The sequence below is a fragment of the Microplitis mediator genome, chromosome 11 (genome assembly GCF_029852145.1).
Source record: "Microplitis mediator isolate UGA2020A chromosome 11, iyMicMedi2.1, whole genome shotgun sequence".
Lineage (NCBI taxonomy): Eukaryota > Metazoa > Arthropoda > Insecta > Hymenoptera > Braconidae > Microplitis > Microplitis mediator.
Window position 1 is genome coordinate 20,866,891 of NC_079979.1, and position 13,904 is coordinate 20,880,794.

At 27.7% G+C, this 13,904-nt stretch overlaps 1 protein-coding gene across 1 annotated transcript; it reads right to left on the reverse strand.

Annotated features, from left to right (window-relative positions):
- Positions 1-4,803: 4,803 nt before the first annotated feature.
- On the reverse strand, positions 4,804-13,569 carry LOC130677343 (homeobox protein 5). The gene is made up of 4 exons (XM_057484079.1): positions 11,001-13,569; positions 9,300-9,501; positions 8,815-9,057; positions 4,804-8,358 (listed from the first exon to the last, which is right to left on the reverse strand). The coding sequence occupies exons 1-4, from the start codon at positions 11,029-11,031 to the stop codon at positions 6,003-6,005; spliced, it is 2,832 nt and encodes a 943-aa protein (XP_057340062.1). The 5' UTR covers positions 11,032-13,569; the 3' UTR covers positions 4,804-6,002.
- Between the last annotated feature and the right edge of the window lie 335 nt (positions 13,570-13,904).

Below are 13,904 nucleotides of genomic sequence, written 5' to 3' on the forward strand. Positions count from 1 at the left end.
TTTGTTAAGGTAAAGTAACAAAATTTTTCTATTGTTAATAAATTCAAAGAATTTAAATGCTTTTATTACTCTATATATACATATATGAATATTTATCATTGAAACATACTGTAGATCAGTATGAAAAAAAAAAAATAATAATAAATAAAATTTATATAATAGCTGACCTTTTCCTGGATAGCTAAATAAAATATTAATCTTTTTTAAAAAGACCAAACTCTCCCAATGTACAAAAAAAAAGACCAAAACCTTACAAAAAAAAAAAAATAATAATAATAATAATAATAATAACTATTATTATTTCCTTAAAATTTAAAAAATTCACTGACCAACTTTGTCTGCATTGAAAAAAAAAAAAATTTATAAACGATTCTCGCGGCAGTTCTTAAAATATATATCATTAAAAAAAATATATCAGCGGTATAATTGAATTGAAATAATTTAAAAAATGAAAAAATAATTGCGTCTGTAAGACTGCTCTAGTTTCGAGAGTCTAGTCCTAGCTATTGAATAAGTAATAAACGATTAATGCTGAATATCGAACGTTATGATTCATTAAACAATATATATATATTTGATGTCTGTAGGTATATGACACGACTACACATTATAACAAAGATGAAAACCGGGTTTATTATTATCTATAATAGTGATAAGTTTAATTGATCAGTGGTAGCTAAGCTCTCAAAACTAATCAGTCTTATTGTGACATTGTGTATATTTGAATTAAACTCAACAAACTCAATCATATCACCGTAGTTGCCTATTATATACACTCCACTAATCTATCTAATATATATTATAAACTATTTTAAGTAACAATAAATCAGTTTAAATATATATATATATATATATATGTATCTTTGTTTAAGTATAAAGTAATAATAATAATAATAATAATAATAACAATTGATTACATAATCTTTGAATGATTTATTACACCAAACAATCTGTAACTTTTATAAAAAAATGCGTCACGTATCGATATTAAGAACCGAGTTCTTAATCTTAACCAATTAGTTTAATATATTTATTGTTAATTACTTTATTAATTAATTAAATTCAAGGTCGCTTTGTAATTAATTGTATAAGTTGTATTTAATGTTATTTATCAAAGCAAAAAAATATTTTTGCAAGTGTCCTTCCAATATTTTAAAAGGTGATAGCGATAAAAACGATTATAGCAATTAGAAATTATAGTAATAACGGTGTTATATTACGCTTTCGGAATTCGGAATATTTTTTTTAATTATTATATTTTTAGTGGTCCATTTCTCGTCTATTTAGTTTAAAATAATATAATAACATAGAATAGTTTTAGCTTCTTTATCGTAATTACTAAAATATTTATGAAATGGTCCAACAAAATGTAAAAATTATAAATAAATACTTGTTATTATTATAATTATTATTATTATTATTGTTGTTATTATTCTCACAAGGATAATTGAATGAGATATAACGATAGAATAATATTATTATTGTTATTTTTAAGTAGTATAATTATGTGAATATTTTGAATTAAGCCTTGTCAAATATTGTAAATTTGTGACATTCATTTCTCTATTATGTATAATTATTAAGATAATTATAATTAATAATTAAAATAAATATAAAATATTATGAATTAAAAATATAATCAATGTTTATCATTTTTTAAATGATTTTGATGTGCTTTTCTTTACCGCAGTCTACTGCAGTCTACTGACTCATCATGTCATCGTCCATCAGTATAGCTAATTCACATTTTTACAAATTCCTATATATCTGATTGGTGGCATTGTCATGACATTACTGAACTAAAGGTGTCGATAACAACAATTCCAATTGAATCACGCACTGGTTAAAATGTCAAGAAATATATATAATAATAATTATAATATGTAATTATTTGTACCTCTTACCGTTCGACGTTAAACACCACGTACACAAAAACACTATCAATAATCATAATAATTTAATAATATATAAAATAAAGCTCAACTCGAGCAAAGCAGAGTGGAGGGGATGACTTTACCGTCTCTACCGATATAGATTTGTGTTGAATAGCCTGTAACTTTCCTCCTGTTGGAAATACCTCTGTATTATTAAATAATTTTTTGTTCATCATGATATCCTTTAGTAGAAAAAAAAAACCCAAAACAACTGCGAACAATTATTTTTTTAAATTATTCTACCACGATATAGCCAGAGGGAACTAGGGTGAAAGGTATCTACATGGGTTTTTTTGGACAGTGGCCCATAACTTTGCACCTTTTGGTAATAACTTAACACAATTCCAACGCTTTTTGTTTATTACAATGTCCTCTATTAAATGAAACCCCAAAAAGTCCCAAAAAAAAGTTTATTTTTGACTTACGAAGACGTGTCAGGTCAGGGAGGATGACGGCTATACATTTTTCTTACGAGTAGCTCGTAACTTAATAAAAAACTAAAGAAATAAAAATATCTACAACTTTAACAAAACGATAAGCAAGAAAAAAATTAATATATCCTCTATTATGGTATCGATACAAAAAGAAATGAGTCCGTTTCCTCTTTAGCCAGTTGCTTCGTACAATATTCTTCTTTTTCGTTTCTTACCAACATCCATTTTTTAAACCTAAATTTTTCTTTTCGGTGCAGCTGTCGTCGCGCAAGACAACATGTTGGACCAGCTAATAAATAAATAAATAAATATGAAACAAAAATTTTATAAAAAAAACTTTGAGCAAAAAAAATTCATAAACCCGTAGAAATGAAAGTTTATTTATTTTATTAGGTTAATATACGTTTATAAACGTAAAAGATAATTATATAAAATAAAAACAATAGTGGTTCAATTTGCCTAATTAGCTTACAAAGTACAATTACCGTAAATTGTAGAAAATACTGAAAAAAAAAAAAAAAAAAATATATGTATATATTGGAATTTATCTTACATACAAGAATTACGTGTTGGTGTATTTTCGTTGCATATAGTATATAGTCTTTACTCGATATAAATATAAAAATAAAAGTTACAAGTTGATCTTAAGGACTCTTTGAGATTCGAGTACCAGTACAAGTAAATTCCAGTTTTGCTGGAGATTAAAAGTACTCGTCTACTGAGAATTATGATTTCCGGTGGCGTCTATTTCTTGCAGCTTACTCCCTTTTTAGATATAAAATAGTTAAGTTAAGTATCTGACGCTTGCTTAGAAATAATCTGATATTCCATTTAGCTCTGGCGCTCGAGTATATAAAACGTTATAAATGTTTTATAAATCAAGACGAATTGCATCAAGAAATGGACAAAATAATAATAATAATTGTAATGATAATGATGATGATCAAAGAACCAAAAGATAAAAAAAAAAGTTGTTTGTAACGTAACGTCTACAAGTCGCGACACATTGCCACTATATATATATATAGATATAGATATATATGTTTAGAGTTCATTCATAAAGGTCTTATTATTGTTAATGCAATCACGCTTTTTATAAACTCTCTGAGATCCTGTATGTATCATGTTGCCCTTTATATTACATTGTAACTATACACCAGCAATTGTACTTGTTAATTTACTAACTATTATTATTTTATTAATACAATGATGGTTTAATTAATTATATTAGAACGGATACAGTTTTGAGACGCTAAAATAAATATTTCTTTAATACAAAAATGTAATTAATTATAAATAATTTTAATGCATAAAATAAAAATTGATGTCTGTTAAATGTAATTTGAGATTATATGATATATGTAAAATATGTACAGCAGATTTGAGTTTTTCACAAACAAACCTGTTTGTCTGCAAGACCGCTTGCTTTTGCATTAATTTGTTTATTTATTCTTCTTTTTTTTCTTCTCAACTCACCTTAACAACCTCATGGACATTAACTTGCATCTCTTTTCCTGTTTGACGCGTTTAAACGTGATATATATTAACGTTGTAATCTACTCCTTATCCACCGATAGAAGTTTACTATATATGATACATATAGATATAAAATTAAAATTACCGGATACGAGGCATTTAACAGTAATGGCTAATGGTTTTAGTGTAATAATTAAAATCGATTAATCGTGTTACCACACCTATGTACACTCGTAAAAAAATCAAACACGTTTAAAATTACTAACTATTATTTAATTTGTATACATATATATATAATTTAAAATGTAAAACGTTTAAAACTTATCAAGTTTCGATGCCAGCCGAAAACTTGATTTTATATATTTACCTTTTTTTTTTATTTTCATTGCTCCCACCGTAAAATCAACTGACAACCGTATTAGGAAACCTGAAGTCATTGTGCTTGCCCTCCACCACTCTCGTCGACGACGAGTTGTTGGCTAAAAAAATATTTAAAAAATTCTGCTAACACGATACACCAAAGCATCGTCGACGCAAAGACGACACAAAGACGATCAAACAATACCAAAAATATTTTAGACACCTGAGTCTTGTTTTTGGCATTTAATATAATTGTAACGTTTTATTTATTTTTTAGAAATGAAATTATCATATAAGGTTGAATTATTCAAACTACTAATCTTCCTTTATCAAATCTTTAACTAAAAGTGAGTTCTGTTATCATTAAAAATTTTAATTAAAATGTATAAAAAGGAAAAATGGTGGTGAATGAATGAAAGAATGAAATGCTGCATGAATGGATTCAGTATAGAGAATGAGTTTAATGTGGTCGAGAAACAAGTATGTCCGGTTATAAATCCCAAGGATCCTTATATATATATCTGCAATTTTAAAATCAATGAAACTAAAATAAATTTATTAACTTGTTAGTTGAATAGACTTTATTTTAAATCAATAAATTTTATAAAAAAGTTAATTTAGTTTTGCTACAACTTATATATAAATAAAATTAGAAATTTCTTTATTTTATAAGTATGGAATAAATTAAAAAAAAACTTTTCATTTATTTTAATGACCATTTGTATTAACATTACATAGATTTATTTATTATTACAAACAATTTTTTTTTTTTTTTAATGCAGTGAGCTTATACATTTAACTTATTTATGAATAAAAGGCGTTAAAATTTATTTTCACTTACAATTATTATTATTTTATTTCTATAACAAAAAAAGTCACATTTTATAACTTTTTTTTTTTTTTTTTTTACTATTTACATAACAATGACTATTGCAATAATGTACTTTCTTACAATTTTATAATAATTTATAAATATAAATATATAGAAGATGATATTAATAATAATAATAACGAATAACTTATAATTAACCAAGTATATAAATAAGACTAGAATCCGATAAATAATTAAATAAAGTTAAAAAAATATGACAACCATTTATAAATTTCATTAGTCTCACTCACTTAATCAACAAATGCAAGATTTAAAATAAATTTTTTTTTAAATTTTATAAAAATAAAATCCTGCTGATGTGACTTTAATTTATTTATCAAAAAATAAGGCACAAATATTGGTCTTTGGTTAATAAACTTTTTCATATATTTACATCATTCCCATCTTTGGCATCGGGTTTTATACCCGATTATTATTTATTTATTTTCATTTGACTTAAATATTATTTCATTTTAACTTTAACAATTAATAGTTTAGAAACATTAGTGATATTTTCAATGCAAGCACAGAGTTTATAAACTCATAAATTAAACTTATTAATCAAGTTTAACTTATATAAAATAAGCAAAAAAATCATATTAAAAAAAATAAATTTTTTTTAAATTTTATTTACACTAGTGTATTAAAAAATAATTTCACCAGGTAATTTATTATTTTAAAATTTTAAAATAATATAATAGTGCTAAGTAAAATTTATTTAGAGAAAAAAATATTATGAGCATTAAAAGAAGCAATTTTAGCACGAGCCACTTCAAGTCATTGTACTTTAGGCCTCATAAAAAAAAAATTAACAAAAACTAAAAACAAAGATAAAAGATAATATTAAAAATAAAAATAAACATGTAAATGCAAATCCGTTTTAAAAAGAGAAAAACAGTAGGTAAGGGGTGTTATATATTAATGTGTTTATGTGAGCTGTGTTTGACGTTGCTCAAGATTAACATTAGCGTTATGTATATCGACTATACTACCCGAAAGAGAGAGAGAAAGAGAAAGAGGTGACGCGGAATGATCTCTCTCAACGGTCTCAACCTCAGTATCAAGTGACTCGACATCTCCACCAGGAGCGTTAACTCCTACTCCTACTCCTACTCCTACTCCTCCACTTAAATCACATACATTACCAGGTAAATAATCTTTCCAACTTCTAAACAGATATCGGGTAAATTTTCTCAGCTGCCGAAATTTACAGTAAGTTGCACCTTCTGCAGATTCTAATTGCTGTGTTTGTATAAGAAAACCTTTTTCTTTAAATGTTTGTTCTAATTTTTCACGTTGAAGTGATTTTCGAGTTTTTCTCTTTTTCCGGACATCCTCATGTTGTTGATGCTGATTTATAATTATTTTTGAAGGCAAAGTGGAAGCCACAGACTGTGATACTACCAAACCTGGCGGTTGAATTTTTTCACCAGCAGCGTTCAAAAAAGTACCTGCTGCAGAAGTACCACTGGTGGCTTGTCCAGCAGGTTGTTGAAGTGATTCACGTGGAAAAAACTCATATCCACGCATACTTTTATCACCAGTCCCGCTATAATAACGAAAATTACCTCCCGAATCGACAGACAAACTTTTTTTTTCTTGTAAGCTCGGTTTAGCACCACCGGTAAATTTAAATTTACATATACTGACTTCTGTAGCTGGATTATTTGTATTTTCTGTTGGCATTGGTGGTATAAATATAGCTGACCGTTTACGTTTTGTTGGTTGCTGATGAATCAATGGATTGCCTATAGGTGCAATACGTTTAGCTCTTGGTGAAATTGGCACAGCCACTGATGGTGTTGATGTTAATGTTGATGTTAATGTTGATGTTGATGCTATTGCAGATACCGGTGATGGTACTACTGCCACTGGACTTGTTGGTGATGAGGACGATGACGATGATGATGATGATGATGATAATGATGTCGACGATGGTGATGATGATAATGATGATGTCGTCGTTATTGCTGGGGAATGTAACGTCGTAGGGTTCTTATCTATCATCGTATATATTGACTTGGGTACAACTATTTTTTTATCTTCTTTTTGCTGTTTCTGTTCCTCACTATTATTTTCACCCATTTTTTGATAATATAAAAATTGTGATTCAAGTGTCATTGGATTTATAAATACACCATTTGGCCAGTAAACAAAATTTGAATCATTATTATTATTATTTTTTAAAGTAAAACGTTCCTTAGAACCAAGACACTCAATATCCTCACCATCTTCACTACATGTTTCACTTTTTACGTGTCCATGTTCATAAACACCGTGTTTTTTCGATAACCTTATTTTAAGTTGATTTAAATCTTTAATGCACAAATTAAGCGGTTCATCTTGTTCACAACTCCCTTCATCGGTTGTGGCAGCACGACGTTCTTGAGTTAAACGTTTCTCAAGTAAGCTACTGATCCGATTTTGTATGTCAGTTCGTTGCATTGAAATTTGAGGATTTAATTTATCATTATTATTATTATTATTATTATTATTATTATTATCATTATTATTATTATTGTTGTTGTTGTTGTTGTTGTTATTATTTTTATTATTTTTATTATTATTTTTATTATGAGAATGAGAATGAGGATGGGGATGGTCAGATGATCGTGACTCGGTGGTTGCTGGTGGTAGTAGCTGTAATTGTTGTTTTTTGTCGTCGTGACCCGGCGTACCTGGTAGTATTGTTCCATAATTCTTATAGATAAGATGACATATGTCCGCCTTCTTGGGTTTTCTTCCACGACGTGGTTTACTATTGTCCAAGGTAATCTCCCCCATGTAAGGTAAATCTGAGTACTTCATAGGCGGTCTTGAAGTCGATTGTGCTACTACTGTCGATTGTTGATTATTATGATTATTATTATTATTATTATTGTTGTTGTTGTTTTTATTATTTAGCTGATAATGAGGTTGTTGAGAAGAATAAGTATGAGATGATGACTGAGATGTTATGACTGATCTGCGTAAATTAGAGTGCATTGTCGTGTCATTTGAACAACTAACTACTCTGGGACAAAGTTCTTGCTGCATAGCTGTTATTCTTTGCAACCAGCCTTGAACGTCAGTTGAACTGGGTACTGAACTCGGAATCGTCGGCGTTGTCAAAGTTGACGTTGTTGGCGTAGTAGGACTTGATACCATAGATGTGTCCTGTCCGTGTGTTGGTGATGAGTTTAAGGCTTCTTGGGCTAATGCAGCTTCGTAGTGGTCCAAATATTCGGGTGGGAGGGCTTGGTGGTGAAATTTAAGTTTCCAACGTGATTTTCTTCGGCCACGACTGCAAAATAAATTATTTTAATAATAATTTATAATACTTTTTTTTTGTCGTCGGTCTTTTTTTCTTTTATTTGTAGGACCCATTTTACCCAATTAATTTATAAATGGATCAACTCTTAAGAATGGAGAAAATACCAAAATAATATAGAATATATAAAAGCAGTTTAATATTTTATTTGGCAATATGTGCGATATTATAGATAAGGTAAGGTAAGTAAAAATAAAATAAAAAGGTGGTTTTGTTGTTTTGTTGTTTTGTTGTTTTGTGCATCAGACTCGAAAAAGAACCTGTTTTTATTGGATCTAAAGGTCCATGGTCCAGCACTAAAGCAATTCATTCATACGAATTATTCCGACAGTGTAGCCAATAAATTTTAAGGATTTCGACATTTTAAGCTCGTCAACTTAAATAAACTGACTTTTTAACAATTTTTTAAAAATCAATTATTATAATTACCTTGTTCTTGATCTACCTTGATCCTGATTGGTTCGTTCTGAAATACTATAGTCTGTCTGTTTATCCTGCTGATTCTGATTCTGATTCTGATTTTGATTCTGATGGTGATGTTGTTGTAATTGCGGTGAATGCTGTAAAGTATTATCGTGCGCAGCATGATGGAGATGCGTTACTTCAACAGTTGGAGCTGGTAAGACGCTCGGATCTTCTTGCAGACTCTTAAGTGCCTCATTAGAACTGGATCTTGACATGCCAAAGACAGTTTCAAAATTGTTATCTTTACTTGTTTTTTTAACCACTTTTAATGTGTGAATAAATAAATAAAAGTCTTTTTTTTTTTCATTAAAAACTAAGTCGATAAATATTTACGTCTTTTACGTAAATAAATAATTGATATTATTCATTATATAAAGTAAAAACTATGCCAGTGTCGTTGTATAAAAAGTATGTATTTAATTTTTATATTTATTGTATATATAATTTACCTATGAATATTATTATTATCACGATGATCGTCGCTGTCTTCTTTAGGCTCTTGTTTAACTGCCATAGGAACTGAAGCTGGCAATGAGGTTTGTAGAAGTGGAGAGATATTAAAAGAGTGCTGATAAGACGAACTGTCTGTCAACGATCCATCTATTCCAGTAGTCTGTGCACGCGGCACTTCCTCAGTCTGCATAATTCCCCCTATTAATACGAAAACAAATATTAAAATAAAAATAAAATACCACTAAAAAATTATATTACCTATTTATGTAAATCGTGAAAAATTATAAATTAAACATATATATATATATAAATATCCAGGGATATTTTTAGTAATTTAAAATCTTGTTTATTGCAACAGAGACATTTTTAATGATAACATCCCCATGCACATCTTGGCAAATGGGATAACAACTTATACTAGGAATTTAAACATCTGTGGGAAGTCTAGTAGCATTTATTGTTATTATTATTATTATTGTTGTATATATAAACATCGGTACACTTGATTAATTAAAATACTCTCCACCAAACATAAATATTAATCTTAACATATATGATAATCTGCTTATATTAAGAGCCCTTTTTTTTTTTAATAAATATTATAATAGTAATAAAACTTATCATTTGTGGAAATTAATGGTAATAAAGTAGAAATGAATAAAATAAAATATATATATCGTGACGAAGCAACATCGATGCAGAATTGATGTACTTCGTAATGATTCGCTTTTTCTTTTATTTCAAAAGTTATCATTTACAAAATTATAAAAATTAAATAAAAAGTTAAAATATTAAATAATATATATAAATAATGATTTATTATTGATGATAAGTTTAGAGTTTAATAAAAGAAAAAAGTGGGGAAGAAGAAGGTAAAATAAATATAATATTCTATTAATAGAAGCAAATATTCTGGCATGACGCCATTATTTTGGGTTTGTCTCTCTCAAATTTCTCACACCATATTTGGTATTATGGTGCTACTTGGAATTGTATTCCACTAGTATTGCGTTTCTTTATAACTTAAATACATGTACTTAGTCTCGAATACTCACTCACTACTCACTCATTCTCTATACACATAAACAAAAGACCACCCCACTTTACATACGTCCCGAATTATCCTCGATTCACGGATCTGCCGATTCTACAAATAGAATTTTAAATCTATTCACTTAGAAATAAAAATTTTACTTTTATTATTATTTATTTTTTAATTTTTAATTTTTAATTTTTTCTGAGCATACGTAAATCATTAGCGTGATTTATAATTTATAATCAATCTGATTGTAACCAATTACACAACTGAATCAATGTATTATTAAAGCGTGTATGGTTATCGATTTTAAATAAAATCATATAATTAATTTATACTACTTGGGAGTATAAGTTATGTTATGCTAGTATGTCACAATAACGATCTAGTCAATCGATCATGCGCGACAGATTACCATCAATGATAAACATTTAATATTTATTATAAATTCAAATAAAATATTATTATTATTATTCATATATTGACACCTTTTTATTACTCCTACACTCCATTATGTGTATTAATTGTTTGCTTTTATTGATATATATTTGTAAATGATATATCATTTTCTCAAAGTCAACTGTCAAAAAAATATTTTTTACCTTAAATTTAATTAAATAATAAAATTTTTTTAATAAAAAATAAACATATTGATTAATACCTGTGACGGGAAAAGCGTTTTCTGGCAACATGTACACAACAAATAATTAATAACCTTGTCAATAATTTAAATTATAATATAAATAACACACTATTCACATAATCCTCAGTATCAATATCACATAGTTATTGAAAATATATAAATAAATAATGCCCGGTAATATTTATTTAATATTTTTGACAATCAATAAAAGATAACAAATTTCCCGCGTGTATATTTATATGTGTATATATAAATATATACATTGATATACGTATTTATATAGATATATATGGATGTATGTATAAAAGTACAGATACGGGATGAGCAACCCCGGCTAGGCCGAGAGTCACGAGAGTACTCTCTTAGAGGTTGAGCAGCTACGGGAACAGAATAGCGCGGGGGCGCGGACGTATATTCTTGATTTGGGCGGATGGAAATCTGAGATTGCTCCATATCGGGCGGTGTGCCCGTGGCAACTGTAAAATAGCGTACAACACTCTTGTTTCTTCTCTTCTCTTCTCTTCTCTTTTCTTCTCTTCTCTTCTCTTCTCTTCAGCCATCAGCCTTCACCATCAGAGTAGCTACTATAGTTAGTAATGTGCAATATTCATTTTTATTTGCTTTACTGTATCTGATATCCTCCCATTTCTTAACTTGTCGTCTATCATCATAATCTCTATTTCAATCGTCTCTCTATATCTACAATCTAAAGTATATTTTAACACTTGTGACAATCATTTTTTTTTTTTAATTTGATTCCACAAAGTTTTATTTGGTGATTATCAAAATTCAATAAGTTATTTATTTTACTGTCCATATAACCAGACAGTATAATTATTTTAAAAAGTAAATAAAATATATTTATTATTGAAAGTGGAAAGTTTAGTTGCTGTTGACATATTGTTGGGACGCAGGTATTGGGACACTATATATTGTAAGTGTGGGCGACGAGTTACTTGAGCCTATAAGGAATATAATAATATAATGTATGTGAACGCCTCCGCGAATAACTGACATAGAGAGCATATATATATCTATATATATTAAACTCTGACATTACTTAAAAAAACTTTAGCCGCGGGAGACATCTCGACTACGTTACTCTTATTGGTGGTAACTCCCAACCCAAGTCTTTTAGTATCCGGGTATTTCAAATTCTCAATCCACGAGTTTAAAAAAAATATCAAACATTCATTCTCTATTTGGGAATTTCGATTATTTAAATTATCAAGCATAACCAATGTAAAACAAAAATAATTTATAATAATAATAATTTACGAGTAGTATTAAAATTTAATAGCGTAGGTGCAGTGAGCAGTACATGACCCGGAATTTAGTCGTCATGGTCGAGAAGAAGCGACACGTTTTAGTATAAAATACTACCAAATGACAACCATCAGCTGAATAATCCACTTGAGGCATTTCTTGATACTTTTTTTATTTATTTTATTTTGTTGTTTTTTTTTTTTTTTTTTTTTTTTTTTTTTTTTTTTACTTTAAACTTGTTCAGCTTTGTATTTTTTTTTTTTTCGACTCCTGAATACCTGGGATTCTATTATTCCGTTTCCTTATGCGGAGTTTGTGAGAAAGAGATAATAAATAAATATAAAGGTAGAAAGAAAACGAGTATACACACAGATTACCACAACTAGTGGCAGTTAGTTGTTGCTGTTGCTGCTGCTGATGATGATGATGATGATGATGAATATGGTGGTGGCAATGTGTGGGCGATGTTTTTAACGTGAAATTGGTTTGCTATACGCTTTGATCATCATATTCCATTATATCCATAAATAAATTATTTAGTTAACTATATTTTTTATTGTATAGAAAATAACAAAGCCTTACAGTATATTATTCTATCGCGTTATCCCTGTATTTTGTTCTATATATCCTGCTGGAAACATATAGATATCATACATCATATTGTTGAGTATTTATTTATAAATATCTGAGTGACAAGATTTGCTCGATCAATAATATAAAAATAAAATGAATAAATGATACATGTATTTAACCGTAACTATAATCTGTTAGTTAATACAAGTTAAAGCATCATGGCAAATACTCAATAATAGTTGTGACTTTAATTGTAATCATCCAGTTTGATTTAAAATAAAATTAATTTTTTTAATTGTATAATTTTTATAAGTTGGGTGTTTATGTAATTAGGTAACATGTACTTAAGCATGTTTAATTAATTAAGAAAAGTTATCGAGTTGTATACAACGTTCCCATAAAACGAACAACCAGTGACAAGCGCCGTGCAATTAGATTAATTCGTATAGATAACGATTGTTGATTTATTACATTTAAAATTCACCCCCATTTTTTGTAAATATTAGTAAATATATATCTTATCATAAATATGTACATTTTTTTTTTTTCCTCAGTTTTGAAGTTTCAGTTGTACCGTAAGCTTGCTGCTATTGACAAATGATGAGTTTTAATATATATTTAAAATCTAATAACATATTATTTTATTTAATAATAATATTTTTTAAAATACTTGGTTTAATGCCTTTTGGGATAATTGTAAAAACAATAGAGTCTAATGATAAACCAATTCGATCATCAGAACAAGTGATGATTAATATCAATTACACAGTTAAAGGATCAATTTATAATTTAATATTGTTAGTGTGTTTAATGTCCGTATTAATATGGCATTATCCGTGGAATGAGTATAAAAAAAATTCAATAAACGATATTGCTAAAATTGTTTGCACAATAATGGAAAATATTACAACGACAACTATCATGTTAATTTACGGTTTAAATCAACGTACTGCAATTAATATTTTTAAACATTTAATTGAATTAAATCATAAATTAATTATTAATAGTACATGTATTAATAATAATAATAAAATTAAAAAAATAATTAAAAAAAATAATAATAAAATTTTGATAGTGATAATT

Bases quoted from the DNA above. Each gene is read 5' to 3' on its own strand.
- LOC130677343 (XM_057484079.1), bottom strand. From the start codon at position 11,031: ATGTTGCCAGAAAACGCTTTTCCCGTCACAG. The intron at 9,502-11,000 runs GTATTAATCAAT...TCGTATTAATAG, and splicing joins AAACGCTTTTCCCGTCACAG to GGGGAATTATGCAGACTGAG. The intron at 9,058-9,299 runs GTAAATTATATA...TGGCATGTCAAG, and splicing joins GATAATAATAATATTCATAG to ATCCAGTTCTAATGAGGCAC.